The sequence below is a fragment of the Convolutriloba macropyga genome, chromosome 13, assembly GCF_964194025.1.
Source record: "Convolutriloba macropyga chromosome 13, txConMacr16.3, whole genome shotgun sequence".
NCBI lineage: Eukaryota > Metazoa > Xenacoelomorpha > Acoela > Convolutidae > Convolutriloba > Convolutriloba macropyga.
The window spans coordinates 27,704,745-27,723,480 of NC_134480.1; the positions used below are offsets into that span (position 1 = coordinate 27,704,745).

General features: G+C 35.8%; 3 protein-coding genes across 13 annotated transcripts in view; 1 reads left to right on the forward strand and 2 right to left on the reverse strand.

Moving 5' to 3' along the window:
- The window catches only part of LOC142352034 (uncharacterized), a 309,880-nt gene that overhangs the window by 150,377 nt on the left and 140,767 nt on the right, over nt 1–18,736 (reverse strand). The window lies entirely within an intron of this gene.
- Nucleotides 1–18,736, forward strand: part of LOC142352035 (small ribosomal subunit protein uS11-like) — a 211,574-nt gene that overhangs the window by 68,703 nt on the left and 124,135 nt on the right. The window lies entirely within an intron of this gene.
- Nucleotides 1,285–18,736, reverse strand: part of LOC142352200 (uncharacterized) — a 44,157-nt gene continuing 26,705 nt past the window's right edge. For 3 of the 11 annotated variants that reach the window (XM_075404625.1, XM_075404617.1, XM_075404618.1), the window contains 6 exons: nt 16,549–16,605; nt 15,989–16,090; nt 15,473–15,589; nt 10,883–10,987; nt 4,963–5,149; nt 1,285–1,676 (listed from right to left, as the gene is read on the reverse strand). In XM_075404625.1, coding sequence (XP_075260740.1) covers nt 1,437–1,676; nt 4,963–5,149; nt 10,883–10,987; nt 15,473–15,589; nt 15,989–16,090; nt 16,549–16,605 — 808 coding nt within the window. In that variant the 3' untranslated portion in view covers nt 1,285–1,436. Of the gene's footprint in view, nt 1,677–4,111; nt 4,229–4,962; nt 5,150–10,882; nt 10,988–15,472; nt 15,590–15,988; nt 16,091–16,548; nt 16,606–18,736 lie in introns of all 11 variants that reach the window. The other 8 variants (XM_075404620.1, XM_075404619.1, XM_075404622.1 and 5 more) reach the window with 6 other exon arrangements.

Sequence of the window (18,736 nt, forward strand, 5' to 3'; positions counted from 1 at the left end):
TTCTTAATTGAAGCCATTCATCCCTGAAATACCAAACAAATGGAAAGACGGTTTAATCGACTTTTACATTTCATTTGAAAACCATGATTGATCATGGCGAAACAATTAATGTTTAATTTTTTTTGAACTTACTTTTTGCGATTGTTTAACCGATTAAAAGTTCCGGAGTCATCCGGATTAAAGTCTTCCGGAGTCTTGAAATGAGCGTAAATTAAGCAAAACCAGATTTAATTAATTACTCATTTGTCATCTTCATCTGGCACTTTATTTTTGGAAAAACCATCGAATGAGCACCTGATATTGCTTAATAATAACTTAGCAAGTTTAAAGCTGTTCGCCAAAAGCTGTTTACACGCGATGTCCTTGTGTCCGCGATGGGTATAACTTGATTGCATCGATCAACGTGAGATAGTTTCTTTTTTGACAATCGATTTTGAAGCAGAGCTTGGCATCAATAGAAAGAGCTAGTTGGTCAAAAATTATTTTGCATTGAAAACAAAATTTGTCAAAAATTAACGTGGTTCTATCAAGGTATGTATGTAACAATTTTAAGAAATGATAAATAGGTTCAAGCCAGAGATATTTTTAAATTTTCCGCTTCTGAAGTTTGTGGACCAAGACTAAATTTATGCCGCGAGGCCAAACGTTTTAGTCAAATCTATCTATCGATGGACATAAAAACCTGTTCCTGTCTGATCAGATGTCAACTAAGATACGCAGACTCAGTCATATTAGCTTCGAAAAGGAGCTGCTGTCGAATTCCGTCAAAACGTTTACTACAAAACTCTATTTCACTTTAGCGGAAGCATCAAAATTGGGGAGCTTTACAGGGAAATATTTTTACAGCAAAATTATCAAGAATAACTGCTTTATTTTCCTATCTATTATAAGGTATTATTAAATTGTTAGCTTAATTCAAGCAAACAATTGCTCAAAAAGGAACAAAAACGAAAATATATATAATGCGATAAATTTCGAGAAGCTTTTGATAGTTTTTCTGGTCAAAATGCGGTATATAAATTTCAGTTAAAACGAAATCTGAGCTCAGTGTAGCCATTTTTCCGGTCGTGTGTTTGAATCAAGATCTTTCTAAGCTCAGTCAAGTCTATATGTGAACTATTTTGTGTTGTTAGTTTCCTTTTCGAACGTATTATGCATTTATGAACTGCAAACAACATATCCCAAGCCGAGATTCAAAACCAAAGCGACATCTGAGCAGATCATAATCGAGACCATGGAGGGGGAGGGGGTCGCTCAAAATTACAGGATCCTGATCTCCATTTGAACTCATGATATGGTCTGTAATTGGCCTGTTCACGGGCCTCTTGGCTCTGGGAGGGTCTGATCTGATGTCAATTTTGTCTGGGACCTCAACCTGGGAAATAACGTTCAAGTTATTGATCTTCTTATTTCAAATTCGTGCATATTCTATATGTTTACACAATTGGTTGTGGTTCCACGTCAATTCTAGCACTAATGACGTCATTCGAGCTATCAGCTAAGTTATTTTGACTTGACATGTTTGGGTTGTTTATGAGGCTGGGGTCGATTAAGGCGGCCGCAGGGTGTACTTCGGAAGCAGGAGTTGAGGGTTTCTGTTTCTGTTGTTGGGATACTTGACCTCTGGCACTTGACCTCTTAGCTGATTTCATGACTGCGCTGCGTCGTCCGGATCGCTGAAAAAAAAACATTTCTCAGGTTCATTTGATTCATGCAACTTTACAGTTGTTATAATAATTACAGGCTCAAAATAACTGGCTCAAAAAATCGATTGCAGCCTTAATACTGAATATAGAGCATTCCGGAACAAGCTTTAATTGTAAAAAAAACATTGGGAATGCATGAAATGAACTGAAAAAGTTCAAATTAATTATGCCAAATCAACAAAAAGAAACTCTGCACTAATTATAGTGACATTTCTATTGTTAGGTTGCAGTTCTCGTTGAAATCAGCAAGCATGAGGATAATATTTTTTGTCATAGTTGTTGAGATCCAGGTTGCCGGGTTAGCTTGCCAAAATTAGCTGGCCCAACCTCGGCCTCCTTTGAAACGTTATTAGTGAAAACGTGTCCTAACGTATACATGATTTCAATTTAGCTTGCTTCATCGGGTGGGGGGTGATTGACTGGTAAGAGGTCGTCAGAGCTCCTTTTCACCTCTACTAAGATTGAGTGCAAAAATTAGAAATTCGTTCACTTTTGACTTTTGATTACACTTTAATGGTAGACTGCTGCAAATTAAATCAAGTAGCCAATCGTCAAAAACTTACTGGAGAAACCAATTCACGCAAGCGAACGCAAGGGCAAGAAAAAATTTTCATGGAAAACGCATAGAGACACGATTGCTATAATTGGGTCAGAGTCACTCCGTAATAATTAATAAGCACTTGTGAAACAACAGTAAAAAAAACTGTGCAACAGCAACAACTAACTGTAACTATTTAGAAAAGAGCCACGCAATTCTTTGTTTCAAAATTAAGAAAAACAAACTTTGAAAAAAATACATCAATTATAATACCTGGATGGAACTACTGATGGAACCGTAGATGCAAAAGCGTGTACAATCGTCTCGTGTTTAATTGTACACCTGTTTACAATTTTGCTGGACAATTGTATGAATAACCTCGATATTGTAATACATTTCCAATTTGAAAGGATCAAAGCTCCAGTCAATAAAAATAGCGAGGATTTCCATGTGGTAATTCTACTCCATATATTAACATCAGTTTTTGCAATCTAAATGCTCATGTATTGCATTGTTAGCGTTATATATAGTTGCTACTTGATGGTAGTTGGTCCCATAGTTAAAGATTACAACATATTTCAAAATTGTGTGTTGCATCTTTTAGTTCTAAAATGAGGAAACTCTCGTCGAAAAAAATGCCAGCTAAAAACAGCTATGGAAAATTTCAATTCTTAGTGAAAAGAATTTAATTAAAACTATAGTGACAAATCATACTAATTCAATTAATGGGAACTCGTTATTTTGTTTGATTAAAGTTGATTGCATTTTCTTGGTAGCCAAACTAAATATTTTGCCACTATATTTTTGGGTTTAGACAATTCTGAACTAAAGTTATTTTAAATATTCTCTCTGCTTAGTTTTGTTTTTTAATCATAAAGTGGGCATAAAACACTGTTTAAATTTTTACATGAGCGAACAATTTTTAAAGATTTTTCACCATTCTGCAGTAATAAATATCATTCCTGTGGTCTCTAGAACATCTATGTGAATAGTGATTTCTCTTAAATGTAAAAAGGTAGAGTTAAATAAAAATGGAAATATTTTTAATTAACTTTTTTCTCCCTAAAAAAACAGAAAATTGCGAAAGACTTCTAAAAGCTTTTAGTAAAGCTATCATGAAAAAACCATGCATGGATCATGTAAGAATCATGATTGGACCATTTAAGAAACAAATAATAACCATATGTGAACCATATAAGAACCAGGTAGGAACCATATGTGGACCATATAAGAACTATGTAAGAACCACATAGGGTACTAATATATGCCATAAGTCGTGTAAAGGGGCTACAACTGAGACTGCTGCAAAATGACGTATGGGTGCTGAAAGAGCGCACAAATATGCATACCGGATTCTTGGATACCATATAAGAATCATATATGGAAATCTTGACAACCATAGCAAGATCATATAAAAAATTGATGTATGGCCTGTATGGAACCATATATGGTTCTTGGATATGGTTCCCAAGAAAGGTCAACCCGGGAGGTTAATTCAGCTGATCGAAATTTTTTGAATGATGCCACTACTTTCATCACTACGCAAAAGATATCGGTCATTCAAGATTTTTCAAAACACACAAAATTTAGACCTGTATAAAGTTCCTAACCCCAAATAAACTTGGGGGGGGGGGGGGTTTGGATCAATTATCTGAGTGTCTTTGTCATTTGAAGCAACCAAAATGAGGAAATTGTATAAGCCGCAGCAGCATTTTGTTTTCAAACTGTTCCGATGTTTGCCGCATGTGAAGATGAAGCTGCTTCTGTCGCAGAAAGGTGATTTGATTACACACGGGTGGGATCCTGTTATCACCAATTAGTTCACGCCTCCCTCTCAAACGTGTGAACAAACAGAGGACACCCTTACCTACCAATCGTTGTGATGGCATTCCGGAGGGACGCCATTTGTTGGTTGGGGGAGGGGATGGTGGTGGTGGCCGTTGGAAGAGGGGGGATATCCCAGACCCCCTCGGGGTGTATTAGGCTGCATGTGAAGAGGTCAAGTTAGTTCAGCACATTTTCGAAATGTTAGAGATAAGTGTTATCATACTATTTGTCAAGGCCATCAGATCAATGTGCTAATCTTTCAAGGTGACCAATGTCAAAGTCGTATTAGTTTATAGAACTTAAATTCAGCAAATGATAGATTGATGCAATCGTTATTGATTAGAAATGTTCTGAAGTTAACAGTTAATCCTCTATCAGATACCCAAATTAACAGCCATGTGAGTCTAATCTATTCATTTGGCACTTCAACAAAACGTAAATCATCCTCCCATTTCATTGGGTGAGATCAACCTTCCTTTTTATTGGTTAGTTCATATTAGCATTAGAAAAGCTCAAAAACTGAATTATCATTACTTTATTGAAGGACGCTTCTAATCATTGTTTAGAGATCACTAGGCATCGGTCTAGGCATCTTGCAATTGAAACTGCTTGACATTAAAAAATGCAAATATACGCAATATCGCTTAATACACTCTAATTCAAATTAATTTCATCGTTTATTTTCATCTTGGTACCGCTCAACCGTGGTGTCATTTACGAAATCACTCGTTTACAACTTCAAATGCTGTTATGTTATTGAACCATTAGACGTATTAGTAGTTGATCATGCGCATCTTCGTTAGAAAGTCTTGAGCTATCTCAAAAATTTGGCAGAATATCATAACTGAAACAAATAATCAATTACAAATGCCTTGATAAAAGCGGACGTACCTGTTGAATGTCCGGCAGCTCAACTCCAGCAGCAGAAGGTGCTCGACCGATGTCGTAATCGTGAACAACACCTGGAATCATTCCTCCACTCTCACCCGTGCGCCCCTTATAGATCCTTCCGTCTATTCCCATCAATTCCACTTCTGGCGCGGCGGAATTAGCCGTCTCTTCCGCCTCTATCATTTGACTAAAATGTTGAAAAGTAAATTTGGTTAAAATTTTGTAGGGTGGATTGTTGTTTATGACTCATTATGAAAATATTCATCTCGCCAAAATGAACAGCGGTGGACAGTTAGATAACGAATAAAGCTTTGAAAAATGTTTCAAGCAACAATTAAAGCAGAAAAAGTTCAATTTTTTGGACAACAAAGCTATCAGAATGTGGAAGCTGAATTTAATCTATCTCGCACCCTAGTGTCATAAGAAAATCAGTAATGAATCATAAAATTGACGACCGAGTACTAAAACAGAGTAACTTGAGGGGTTTTTGTCATGCTTCACTGTCGCTTCGGTGTTTTGTGCTGTCCCTAGACGAGCAAGGATGGTTATCTTACAAGATCTTGCAAGATTCTTGCAAATAACGTTTATCTTGCAAGATCTTGCAAGATACTTGCAAATAACGCTAATCTTGCAAGATGCAAGATCCGGACGCTTACCTTGCAAGAATCTTACAAGAATCTTGCAAGATAGACGTCCCAAAATTTTAAATATAAAAGAAGAATTCTAAACCCCAATTAACTCAAAGACCATGTTATCTTATGATTTCAGTCCATTGAAAGGAGCTCTCGGTTCAACGGAAAGTTCTATATTGATGATCACATTTCTCATCCTTCTAATCCTTTCTAAGTTCTTCCTATAGCCAAACGGCACTCCCTTTGAGGTTTGCACACAGTCTAAAGACAAAAAATGGGGTCCAAAATCTTTTGCCTGAAATTAATTTTTCTCTCGGTCCTCAACGGAAAGTTTCATTAAAACTTTGCCTCGATAACGTATTTGACATACTCGTTTCCACAAAAATAATTCAATGGTCATTTTAATGGTTTGTCCTGTTCTTACAAGACTCTTGCATTTCGGACGGTTATCTTGCAAGATCTTGCAAGAATCTTGCAAGAGTCTTGCAAGATGATGCATAGTGTTGCAAGATTCTTGCAAGATTCTTGCAAGATCTTGCAAGATAACCGTCCTCAATCAACTAGGGGTGTATCACCATTAAAAGTCTGTAATATATCAAAATGATAGTACTTGGTTTGGTAAAAAAAGTAAAGAATTGAAAATCTTTGATTCATAGCTGATTTTGTAGAGGCGCACAGTCCATGAGCATCAGTCTTTCATTCAAAGTAAAAAATTTACGTATTGTTTTTACCTCATAGTTTTGCGATGATGCATCAATCTGTTAATATATTAGAAAAGTATTATCCGTAACAACTAATGCTGTAAAATCATAAGAAATTGAGATTACGTCTTGTGTTGAGAATAATAATAATAATAATAATACTAATAATAATAATAATAATAATAATAATAATAATAATAATAATAATAATAATAATAATAATAATAATAATAATAATAATAATAATAAAAATAATTATAATAGAAATGAATTCAAACCAAACATGGTTTCCACCTTCTTGGTTTTGCCCCACTTAGGGGAGGCTCAACTTTGATTAAGGTTTTCTAACGGATTCCATCCAGAAAGATATCAGTAGTATCTTAATTATCTACAATTTTACATAATTTTTGGACCCAACGCATCCAAATTCTTGGCTCAAATATCTACCAAATCGATTTGATACAAACCAAAAAAAGGTTGGTCATATTTTGTAACTTAAGGTTTGATTAAATCCCCAATTATGACAGTAATGAACAATATAGCGTTCGGCAACAGTCTGTTTTTTTTTCAAAAGGATGAACAAAAATTGACCTGAGTAAAATGTCTCACATTTAGATGAAATTTAACATCAATACAGTTTTTTAGGAGAAGAAAACAACAATTTAGTCAAGTAAACACTTAATTTCAACAGACAACTAGAATTAAATTTTGACTTCAACTTCTTTGTCATTTTCAAACAAATTCCAACATTAATTTCTTTCAAAAAGTGCTTTATCATAATCTTAATTGAGTTTAAGATAAACGGTATTTAATTACTTGGTTTTTGCATTCTCAAAAAGATTTATTAAGTGTGCCCAAAAAACTATCAAACGATTGGTCAAAAACTGATAGAACACGAGAGAGAAAAAGGTCAAGACCGTAATATCAGCAGGTACTAAAATTTCAGTTAAAAAAGTGGCAATTTGTAGTCAAATTTAGTTACTTAGCTAATTAGATTCATGAACGCATGATCTGATAGTCAAAATAAAACTGAGGATAAAAAATAACCAGAATAAGTACACGAACAGGTGCCGAATTGATAATTCAAAGAACAGATACACCTAATAACCAGTTTTGCCATTGTGTCAGCCTCTGATATTGAGCAAAATATAGCACTGGAGGCAAAAAGAAACGCAAGAAAAAAAAAGATCTGGACAAAGCAAAACTCCATTTTCTTCAAAAAACCCAGAAATAACATTACCGAAAATTTATATTATGTCAACAAAAGTACACTTTTTCCCAACACGAAAAACGTTTTTACCGAAAAGGACAAATTACGGACATTTGGAGAACCTCAGATGGTTTCTAAAGTTTAAAGTGGTAAAAAAAAAGAGTTAAACCAAGAGTCAAAAAAGTAACAACAGCTAAAATTAGTAACAACCTCTAGATGTTTCATAATGAAAAACAATAATCGTCATTTTTATCTGAGTTATTGACAAATTGACAAAAAACAACACAAATTCCAGAAAATGATTTAAAAAAAGAAGACCATATGAAAAATTTCACAAAATAATTTCAAACGAAATGGAAGTCAAAGTTACAAATTTCAGCTACAAAATTAACACATTAAGACAATAAGAACGCATTAGAAATCCGACGAGACCTGCTATTTTTGAGAATAAGAAACTAAACAATAGAGCAATCACGGACAAAATCGAACACCCATATTTAAAAAAAATCAGTAAGAAGAAAAACAATATTCACTGAAACCTATAACTACTCGACAAAACAGCGCATTCCTTCATTAAACAGACTTATAAATTAGTCGAAAGGAAAAATTGTTATAAAGGAATAATGAAGTGGATAATTTCCTCTGATTTATTACCGTGTATTAGCGGTATAAATCATTCGCAGCCATTATTCGATACAGACATTAGCATATATGAAGCAATAATACCAACGTATCCCTTTTTGAAATATAACTGCAGAAAATCAAGAGAAAAACAGTGAAAACGGAAGTCAAATTGCCTCACAGGAAAATAAACTATCTATAAAATCCGAAAATTGGTATGTTTCTCTCTACTTTAAGTACAGTTTGAAGTCTCTTGCCAGTTCTTATGTCACTATTCTAACGTTACTGAACTCACTACGTCAATTTATCGGCAGAAAAAAAATGAAAAAATATTATGATCTTGAGAAAAGATGGCTCACAATTATAATCCAATCTCTCAAGTTTAAATTCCGCAAAAGACTAATTACAACCTACCTATAGGGTCGCGCTATTATGAAGAACACGAAATTGTCGCTAATTGCTAAAATTGTTCAAAAGTTATTGTAAAGGTATCAAATTTACGATAAAATGGGGTATGTTCATTTGATTTTGAAATTTATTTTTATTTGACAATTTTACCTTCGATGGGATCCTTGATGACACCACTCATGTTTCCTACGTCAAATGATTTACATGACAATTTACCCAATCCCATTGTACCCTATGCCAAAATACCCAATGCCATTATACCCTATGCCAAAATACCCAATGCCATTATACCCAATGCCAAAATACCCAATGCCATTATACCCAATGCCAAAATACCCAATCCCATTATATCCTATGCCAAAATACCCAATGCCATTATACCCGATGCCAAAATACCCAATGCCATTATACCCAATGCCAAAATACCCAATGCCATTATACCCGATGCCAAAATACCCAATGCCATTATACGCAATGCCAAAATACCCAATGCCATTATACGCAATGCCAAAATACCCAATGCCATTATACCCTATGCCAAAATACCCAATGCCATTATACGCAATGCCAAAATACCCAATGCCATTATACCCTATGCCAAAATACCCAATGCCATTATACCCAATGCCAAAATACCCAATGCCATTATACCCTATGCCAAAATACCCAATGCCATTATACGCAATGCCAAAATACCCAATGCCATTATACCCGATGCCAAAATACCCAATGCCATTATACCCAATGCCAAAATACCCAATGCCATTATACCCGATGCCAAATTACCCAATGCCATTATACGCAATGCCAAAATACCCAATGCCATTATACCCTATGCCAAAATACCCAATGCCATTATACCCTATGCCAAAATACCCAATGCCATTATACGCAATGCCAAAATACCCAATGCCATTATACCCTATGCCAAAAAACCCAATGCCATTATACCCAATGCCAAAATACCCAATGCCATTATACGCAATGCCAAAATACCCAATGCCATTATACCCTATGCCAAAATACCCAATGCCATTGTACGCAATGCCAAAATACCCAATGCCATTATACCCGATGCCAAAATACCCAATGCCATTATACCCTATGCCAAAATACCCAATGCCATTATATCCGATGCCAAAATACCCAATGCCATTATACGCAATGCCAAAATACCCAATGCCATTATACCCTATGCCAAAATACCCAATGCCATTATACCCTATGCCAAAATACCCAATGCCATTATACGCAATGCCAAAATACCCAATGCCATTATACCCTATGCCAAAATACCCAATGCCATTATACCCAATGCCAAAATACCCAATGCCATTATACGCAATGCCAAAATACCCAATGCCATTATACCCTATGCCAAAATACCCAATGCCATTATACGCAATGCCAAAATACCCAATGCCATTATACCAAATTCACATTGATATATTGATATTTTCTTTCCATAATCCGAGTACTAATTAAGAGAAAATAGCTCTTACACATATGATTTAACAAGCGGGTAATTTAATCCATGTTCGGTTGTGATAGTTTCATATCAAGTCACGCTGGCTGCTGAGGCATGGCCATGGCCACTAAATATGTTAAAACAGAGGGAAATAACGACTGCTAATTTGTTGTCGGTTTATTGAACGAAAGTATCAGAGTAAATTGGGTATATTGGCATTGGGTATAATGGCATTGGGTATAATGGCATTGGGTAAATTGTCCTGACACCACGTCAAATATATCGATCAGCCGAACTTCACTGAACAATAAGAAACCAGGTGAGCAGCTCTGTTCCTCCTCCCCCCCCCCCACCTCCGTCTAATTGGGGTTGGAAAAATTACTTGATTAGTCACTATCATGGCTTCGGTTTAACTTTATAATTATTAATCACTAATCAGTCAACTCTGTTTTTACAGTCCCTTTCCTTCAAATTACCTGAGTCGCTTTCTCTTTCTGCTTCGCCTCCGTCAAGTCTTAAGCAATTTCTTCTGTTCATCTCTCTCATTGGGTGAGAAAGAAGGAACTATGGCTCTAATGAATCCTAACGATCAAACCCCAAGCACTCCAACAAAACATTTTCCTCTTACCAGTTTACAAAAACATATTTTAGTTCAAGAACGTGTAACCCATTATTACAGACTGATAAAACGAATCATTGTTCCCTAGGGGGATTTTGAAAGAACACAAGTTGAGGTCCCATAAAAAATCAATTATGTTAATACCAAAGATGAATGCACGAGGGGGCGTTGTGCTTTCAAATAACATAGTCTGGAGCCATCGAAGAGAACCCGCCAAAGTCTGAATAACGTTCAAAATGAAGCAGAATTGATATATCTTACGCAATCTGCTGTGCCTTGGCCATTCTCTTGTTGGTAGTTGTGGTGTAGGTGCCCCCTGCTGGTCTATTGTACGGGTGGATCACTGTATCCGGATCTTGGTGCATGCTGAAATAGACGATGGATTACTACTTCTCAATGAACTTCAATGGTTATATTACTCAAACGAACTGATGATACTGTAATGAATAAGGATGCTAGAAAACTCGATTTGAACTGGTTGACGTGTGAATACCAAACTAAGTACAAACAAAACAACACATCAAATTTTACAAAGGTTTTTACGCAATCACCAATCACGCAATTTTAGCAATTCACAGCAGGCACGATAGAGAATTATATGCCAGGTATTTGTAAAATAGTATCATTTACTCCCTGAGATTGGTGGCAGAGCAAATGGGCGCTGAATCAGTCTATAGACATTCTGTTTTTTCTGGAAGGCCGGTGTTCAGTTCATGTAACAATTTACACTGGCTTGTCCTTATTTTTGAGGAAAAATTTTCCAGAAAAAAAAGATCAGCATACTCCCGCTAACAACGTTTCCTTTATGCGATTCGAAAAAAAAAACCGCGTAGATACTTGTAACATTTTGTTTGCGTAGCAAGTCGTAATCACTAGCCTAAAGGGGCTTTGTGGTAAATACCTAAAACTTAGCTTGAGAATAAAGAGCGTGTATACTACTATAGTAAAACCACTTTTAAGCCATAAAAAATAAAACATTATGCTGCTCAGACTTAACATTGGCAAATGGCTAATGTTCAGAGTATACAGGATACACATAGCCTGGGTGAAATCTATGACATCATCATGATCATAATGAAGCGAAACAGCACATAAATAAATTTAGAAAATTCTGGAGATGCAATGTTTCAGAACTAAAATAAAATTCGCAACTTTTGTAAAAAAAAATGCATTAATTTTACAAAAATTTGCAAACAGGTCTGAATTTTTCTCCCTCTTCATCAGAAGTTGACATGTATGGTGATCTGTATCACACGTCTCCCGTACACTGTGTACTTTTGCAATTGAATTCAGCAATATCTGAGAAATGGGTAATAAAGTCATCCACAATGCTAATTTAGGCATAACGCAACCGGAACAAACTTGTTGACTGTTTGCAAATTTGATCTTGTGGAGTGATTTCCAAGCATGGCATTATCAAGCAAAAATTTACTGCGTGAAAAATGATATGTTTAGCTTAACTCGCGACAACAAGGTTTGCTTTATGTGCGACTCGAATTCCCGCGTAGCGAGTCGTAACCACTAACCTTATTGAGCTTTGTGATAAATATCTAAAATCTAGCTTAAGAATAAAGAGGGTGTATACTACTAGAATAAATATTAGTTGTAAGCGATAAAAAGTAAATTTTTATGCTGCTCAGACTTAACATTGGCCAAGGAGTAATATTCTGAATACACACAATACACATAGCCTGGTTGAATTCTATGACCTCAATGTAATCATAACGAAGAGAAACTGCACCTAAAGTATTCTGGAGATGCAATGTTTCAGAATTGAAATGATTTTTTACTTTTGAAATGTGCTTGTTTAGCACTGAAGTAATCGGAGACTCAAATCCAGTTAATTTTAAGGAAAGTCCTCGTTGTTTTTATTTTGCCATTAAAACTAAACGAACGCTCGTTAAAAATATCAAAAAATTGTTTTTTAATTGGTTACTCACTTGTCTTTTTGAAACAAGTTTGCCATTTTCGTAAAATAATGCTGAACTTTTACAAAAAATTTGTAAACAGTTCTAATTTCTTATCCCTCTTCGTCATAAGTAGACGTGTATAGTGATTTGTATCACACATATCTTGTACACTGTGTACTTCAACACATTTTTGCAATTGAACTCAACAATATCTGAGAAAAGAGTAGTGAAAAAACCTATATTGCCAATTTAAGCAGAGAGCAACCGGAACAAACTTTTCGATCGTTTGCAAACTTGGTCTTGTGCAGAGATTTCCAAACTTGGCATTGTCAAGCAACAATTTCCAAAAACTTTGGCATGAGAAGAAGCATTTTCAATATCATCATGATTTCCAATTGCGATTAGTGTTACGATTCAGCTATAATTGCCTAACACCTTAAATGTTTTATGTTGCAAAATATGGCATTATTATATAAAGAGAAAATCGAGGTGAAGTTTTATCGGTTTACTGTATGAAACAGCAGGCTGAGCTCAGTCTCACGTGAAATCTGTTCAACTTGATTATTAAATTTTTGAGTTCACAATAAAGGTAGTTCTTTCAAAAGATGCTTGTGTTCTAGTTGAACCGAATTCAGATGAAGTTCGACTTACAGTTTCGTCCGGTGATTGATTTTTATCTAGATTTCCTCTGTTTATAACATTGCCATCTTTCTGGAAAATAAACCAGTCGGTTTTTTTTACTTGAATCACTCAAATCTTAGCACCTTTCTTTTGAAAATAAAATGCGAAATAAAATGTTATCAAAAAACTAGCAGTTTTCTGTTTAAAATTCCAATATGAGTTTTTACGGTTGTGCTGGAAAAGACACATTAACTGCAGTCGATTACAAAATGAAGGCTTGACAGAATACATTCATGTATATTTGGAAAAAATGTAACGGCAACCGGAGTGATATTGACTTTTTATTTTGTATGATCTGATTTAAAAAAACTTAATAAGATCTTTAATCAGACAACGTCGTCAAAATTGATACTCAAAAACTTTTATGACACAATATTACTTTTCTATCATTGAAATTTTTGTCGTGCAACATCAGATAAAATATCCTATTATACTTTTTTCAAAAAACTGCTTGTGCAAGATCTATTCAGAACTTGTTTCGGTAATTGGCTAAAAGATGATCTGACGTATAATATTATTGGGTGGTCGAACAAAGGACATGAAACGCCGTTTCGAACATAATTATCCTTGAATTTTATTTGAGGTCTGGATGCTGGACCAATCCCTGAGTAACTTTTGTGTACTCTGCAGCGCTTTCTAGGATTCAATCCTGCTCTATTTACTCACAAAAAATTATCTGAATAATGGACACGCAACCCTAGAAATAACCAATTAGGAATAACGAATAAACCCCTGTGTTTCAAAACAGAACTGTGGTTCGTGTTGGCATAAAGAAATTAGTTGTTGGTTCTCATTTTGTGTGCATGAGTGTGCGTGTTAGTACTTTTTGTGTGTTTGCTTGTGGATGTTATTTTTCGCGCAGTTATAATGTTTTGTATTGTTATGATTTTTTCTAGCTATAGATCGTCATTTTTCTTCAACAGTGACTACTGAATTTGTTTTTTTAATTACCTCATAGGCCTTGAAAAGGTGACCACACTTTACCAAGAGCCATTAACTTAATTTTGGCAGCTTTCGCAATCATAATTGGTGCACTTAGTGCTATGTTTGTACATAAGGGTACTCAAACTTATGTTAAAAGTGCCGCTGAGCCTTAAAAAATTCTAACCACTGTCCAGAAAAAAATCAAGTCTTGGATCCTTTCTGCCAAGTGAAATCCCAAGTCTTGCGTCTTGTCTGCAAAGCGGTCACAGAGTCTTGGGTCTATTCTTCACTTGGCAGAGAGACTCAAGACTTGGGATTTATCTGGACAGAGACCCCCAAGACTTGATTTTTTTCTGTCGATAGAAACTTCGGAGATCAACTCTAGAGTATTCTCTTAGCAGCTTTTTATTTTACCTGATCAGACTCTGAATCAGGCCTGGCACCTTCTATGATTTTCTCCTGAATCAGGCCTGATCGTCTCTGTGGATATGGTACGGGTTTTAATTCATAAAAGTTAATTTGGTTTTCCAAATAAATTTTTGATCATGTTCTGTTTTGACACTGGAAACTGTTGCAAATACTAGACAAGGAGGGAGTTTATCAAGAGTTAATGTCTCTGAAGATTAAAAATCAAATGATTGTGGAAGAAATCGCTTGAAGAAACCTCTAATTACTTATTCGTGGAATTTGGTCACAAACTACAAAGACATCGTGTAATTACTAATTAGGGTAATCCTTCTTTTGTCACAGTAGAGACCCTTTTAAGGTATTAAGATAGGTATAGTGAGGGGAATTAAAGAGCTAAAATGGACCAGATAGTCCACTTAATTTAGAAAAATGACCCCAATACTCCACTCGCCAAATGAGCGGGGAGTTAAACAATGCGTGTTCCCTTCAATGGATGCTTAATGCCACTTCTCAATGAGAAGGGTAAAAATCGTTATCTATTAATCTCATCCATTGTGAGGGGAGAGCTTTGACTTCCTATAAAACTACAGAAAGAAGGAAGTTCATCTAAAGCGCTGTTAATCTGGTCATCTTAACTGTTTAATTTTTCAATCAACCACGATTGCACCAAAATATGTTTTCTGAATTTAAAAATGTCAATTTTTCAATTTTTTGGTAGTTGTGCGACTCATAATGTCGATTAAATATATCGGAACTGATCTATAAGAGTGTACAAATTGAATATGACATAATATTTAAAATCTGTATGGCCACAACCATTACAACTAAAGTGTACACTGATCTAAATTAACTCATTTTGATAAGATCAGACATGCATCTTTGCAATACATAAGAGAATACAAAATGATTCACGACTCAGTTTAGGAACCTGTTCTCGTGGTGGGCAGGGGTGGGTGAGGAGAGACCCCTAGCGGACTTGGGTCTCTTGATGTTGTTTCGAATGCTGGGCTGCTCACAACAGCAGAACTCATCCAGCTTTTCTAGTCTGCATCCCAAAGCCGCAAAAAAAAAGGGTTTATTAAATTTCGCTTAAATTAAAGACAAAACAATTGCTCAGAAAATGCACAATGCTATGCTTTAATGCACAGATTAGTTGGAGAGAATTTACGTATATCGAAATAAAATATTTTCTTAATCCAGTTTTGGTTAAAATGACGACAATAAATGTTTTAACTGGAAGTAATGCAGGAGAGGAAAATTTCAAAAATTTGCCACCTGCCGTATTCAAAATTGTTATCGTATTTCATAAACAATCTTTCTTCGACACCATATTGACATTTATAGCATTATATTTTCTTATCCGGGAGCGCAGAACATGTTAAACAAACTGATCCATTTTATGACGAAATTGTTTGAAAATAAGGATAGATGGTCTATAACTTACAGCCTCTGCGCCTGTCTTATCTGGTCCAGTTCGTATGTTGTGTATGGCCTGGCTGATCTGCTGGGAGGCAGAGGATTGTAAGAGGGGAATGTCGGGATCGGACTGAAATATTTGAACAATTTCTCAACAGTTTCAATTCATTTGTGTATATTATTTTTGGGATGAGCACAAACACACTGTAAAAAAATTAAGAAATTGTGAAAAATACAACTAACTTCAGAAAATAATATTTTTTGATTTACAAAATTTCTAGTATGTAACATTAAACAAGTCACTACTTTTTGTTTCAGATTTCAGAACAAGAAAAATAGTAACCTGAGAAATTGAAATTGAAACCTCAGCATCAAACTTGAAACCATGAAAAGCCCAAAAAGAAAGAATTCTCAAGCTTCCTAGTTCAGCTTGTTTCAAAACTTCGAAACAGTGACACCAATAAATTAGTTTTTTTTCACCAATTTATTGGTTAAAAGGTTTTCATTAATCCCAATTTTTTTCTCTATATATTTGCTGTCTGAACTAGGATTTTTAGAACACATATATATAGAGCACTCCAGGGTTACTTGTCTTTTTGGTTTAGCGGGATTGCCGTGGGCAGCCAAGGGGCACCCACTTTCAGGCTGAAAAGACAAAACTAGTTTAAAAAATTGCAATCATATCAAGCTGAAGTCACGGTGTTATCAATCAGCAGTCAAATAACATTTCCAAGCTTTATGATTAACTTCAATAAGTGATGTTGGTACCCAAAAGGATAATAGAAATCGCCAAAATTGAGACAAGCTGATGTGCCAGATCTAAAATTGGCATGTTCCGACAACAACCTACAAAGTGGAGGAGACGTGTCCAGCGTTAACAGTTTTATGAAATGACACGATGAAATCTTGCACAGACTGTTCAACAGAATTTTATTCCTTCAGGTTAACAAAATCGTGCGTTTCCTAGGTTGAGGTGCCATCCGGAAGTGACCCCTGATCAGACCGTGCCAGACGAAAGTTACCTCTGATCAGACCCTCCCAGACCAAAGTATCCTCTGATCAGACTAAAATGCGCTCGAAACACCGTGTGCGCTCTAAGTGCGCTCGAAACTGTCTCTGATCAGACCTTCCCAGACGGAAAGGACCTCTGATCAGACCATAATCAGACCATTGTCCAGACGATTGTGCGACCATGGCCCAGTTCAAACCCAGACCATTGTCCAGACGATTGGGCGCTCAAAAGCACTTCTGATCAGACTACTGTGCGCTCAAAAGTTACCCCTGATCAGACTATTGTGCGCGCGAAATCACCTCACTGCACGCACTTTTTTATAATATATTCATTTCATACAAAATGATGTTTGCATTATTACATTTATCTAAAAAAAGACCACTCTAAAAGTATTATTGCTAAAGAAAAGATAACCCAACTGCTGAGTAAAAAATTATTTAATACACATTAGTGCATATTTCCAACTCAATGGATAAATTTAGACAGTTTTCCATATAAAACATCGTATTCTACAGTTAAACAAAGTTTCCTTGTAAGGGACTGGCATGTTCAATCAGTTGGGCCCCTTTGGTTCTGATCACAGACATCAGACTCTAGATCTGTCTGTGATCAGAATGCTGCTTTTGTTGCCTCTTGACAGAGCCGACATCTCTCTGTAATGTAAAAAAACAAAATATCAAAAAAAATTCCGCTTGAAATGGTCTCTGATCAGACTAATGTGCGCTTGAATCCGCCTCGGATCAGACCATTCTCATCCTGAAGTGACTTCTGATCATACCATCCCCAGACCAAAGTGACCTCTGATCATAACATCCCCAGACCGAAGTGACCTCTGATTATACCATCCCCAGACCGAAGTGACCTCTGATCATACCATCCCCAGACCGAATTGACCTCTGATCATACCATCACCAGGCCGAAGTGACCTCTGATCATACTATTGTGCGCTGGAACCAAATCCCAGACCCTGTAATTTTGATCTGGGAACACACTGTGTGCGTTGGACTTGGTCTGATCAGAGGTCACTTCCGGATGGCACCTCAACCTGGGTTAAAGACACATCCATTGGCATATCTTCAAAAAAGTCACTGTCTGCGTTATATTGAGGTTACTTTTCTCACCACGATACCAAGAGTGAAAATATTATCTAGCACTACTCGCCAAAAAAGTTGATGGTATGATCAAAACAGCTTCTATACTTCATAAGCTTAGTGAAAAAATTGTAAAATTTTGTCTACTGAAAGACTGCTTAAGAAAAAGACTTTTCTGCGTTCGCTAAACCGGAAATTTTCAACAAACCCTCTTGCGAGAAACCATTTCAATTGTTCTGTTCGCCTCAAGATGTTTAACAAGGAGGTTCGTTAATGTGCGTTCGCACATGGTGTTCCGACCCGAGCTTACCAACATTCTTTACTTAATTGTCAACCAAATGGCGATATAACAAAAAAAGATATTTGAGTTTAAAACAATCGTTACACAATCTAACCACTAATTGAATTACATAATGCCATGCCTCATTATACCGTCAAAGAGATCTGCCGTTAAAGAGACTACGAGAAAAAAAAACAAAACCAGCAAAAACAAAAATTTCACGGCAAAAACTGAATATCAAAATTTAAAAGCACCTAGTAACAACGTCCAAATGCAGTCAGATAAAATTTTAACTACACAAATTTACTTTTTCCTAACTATACAGCAGATGGAATTTTTTCTTAATGAGACTAGGTAACAAGTCGACAAAGAGAACGAGTAATGAGGCGAAAT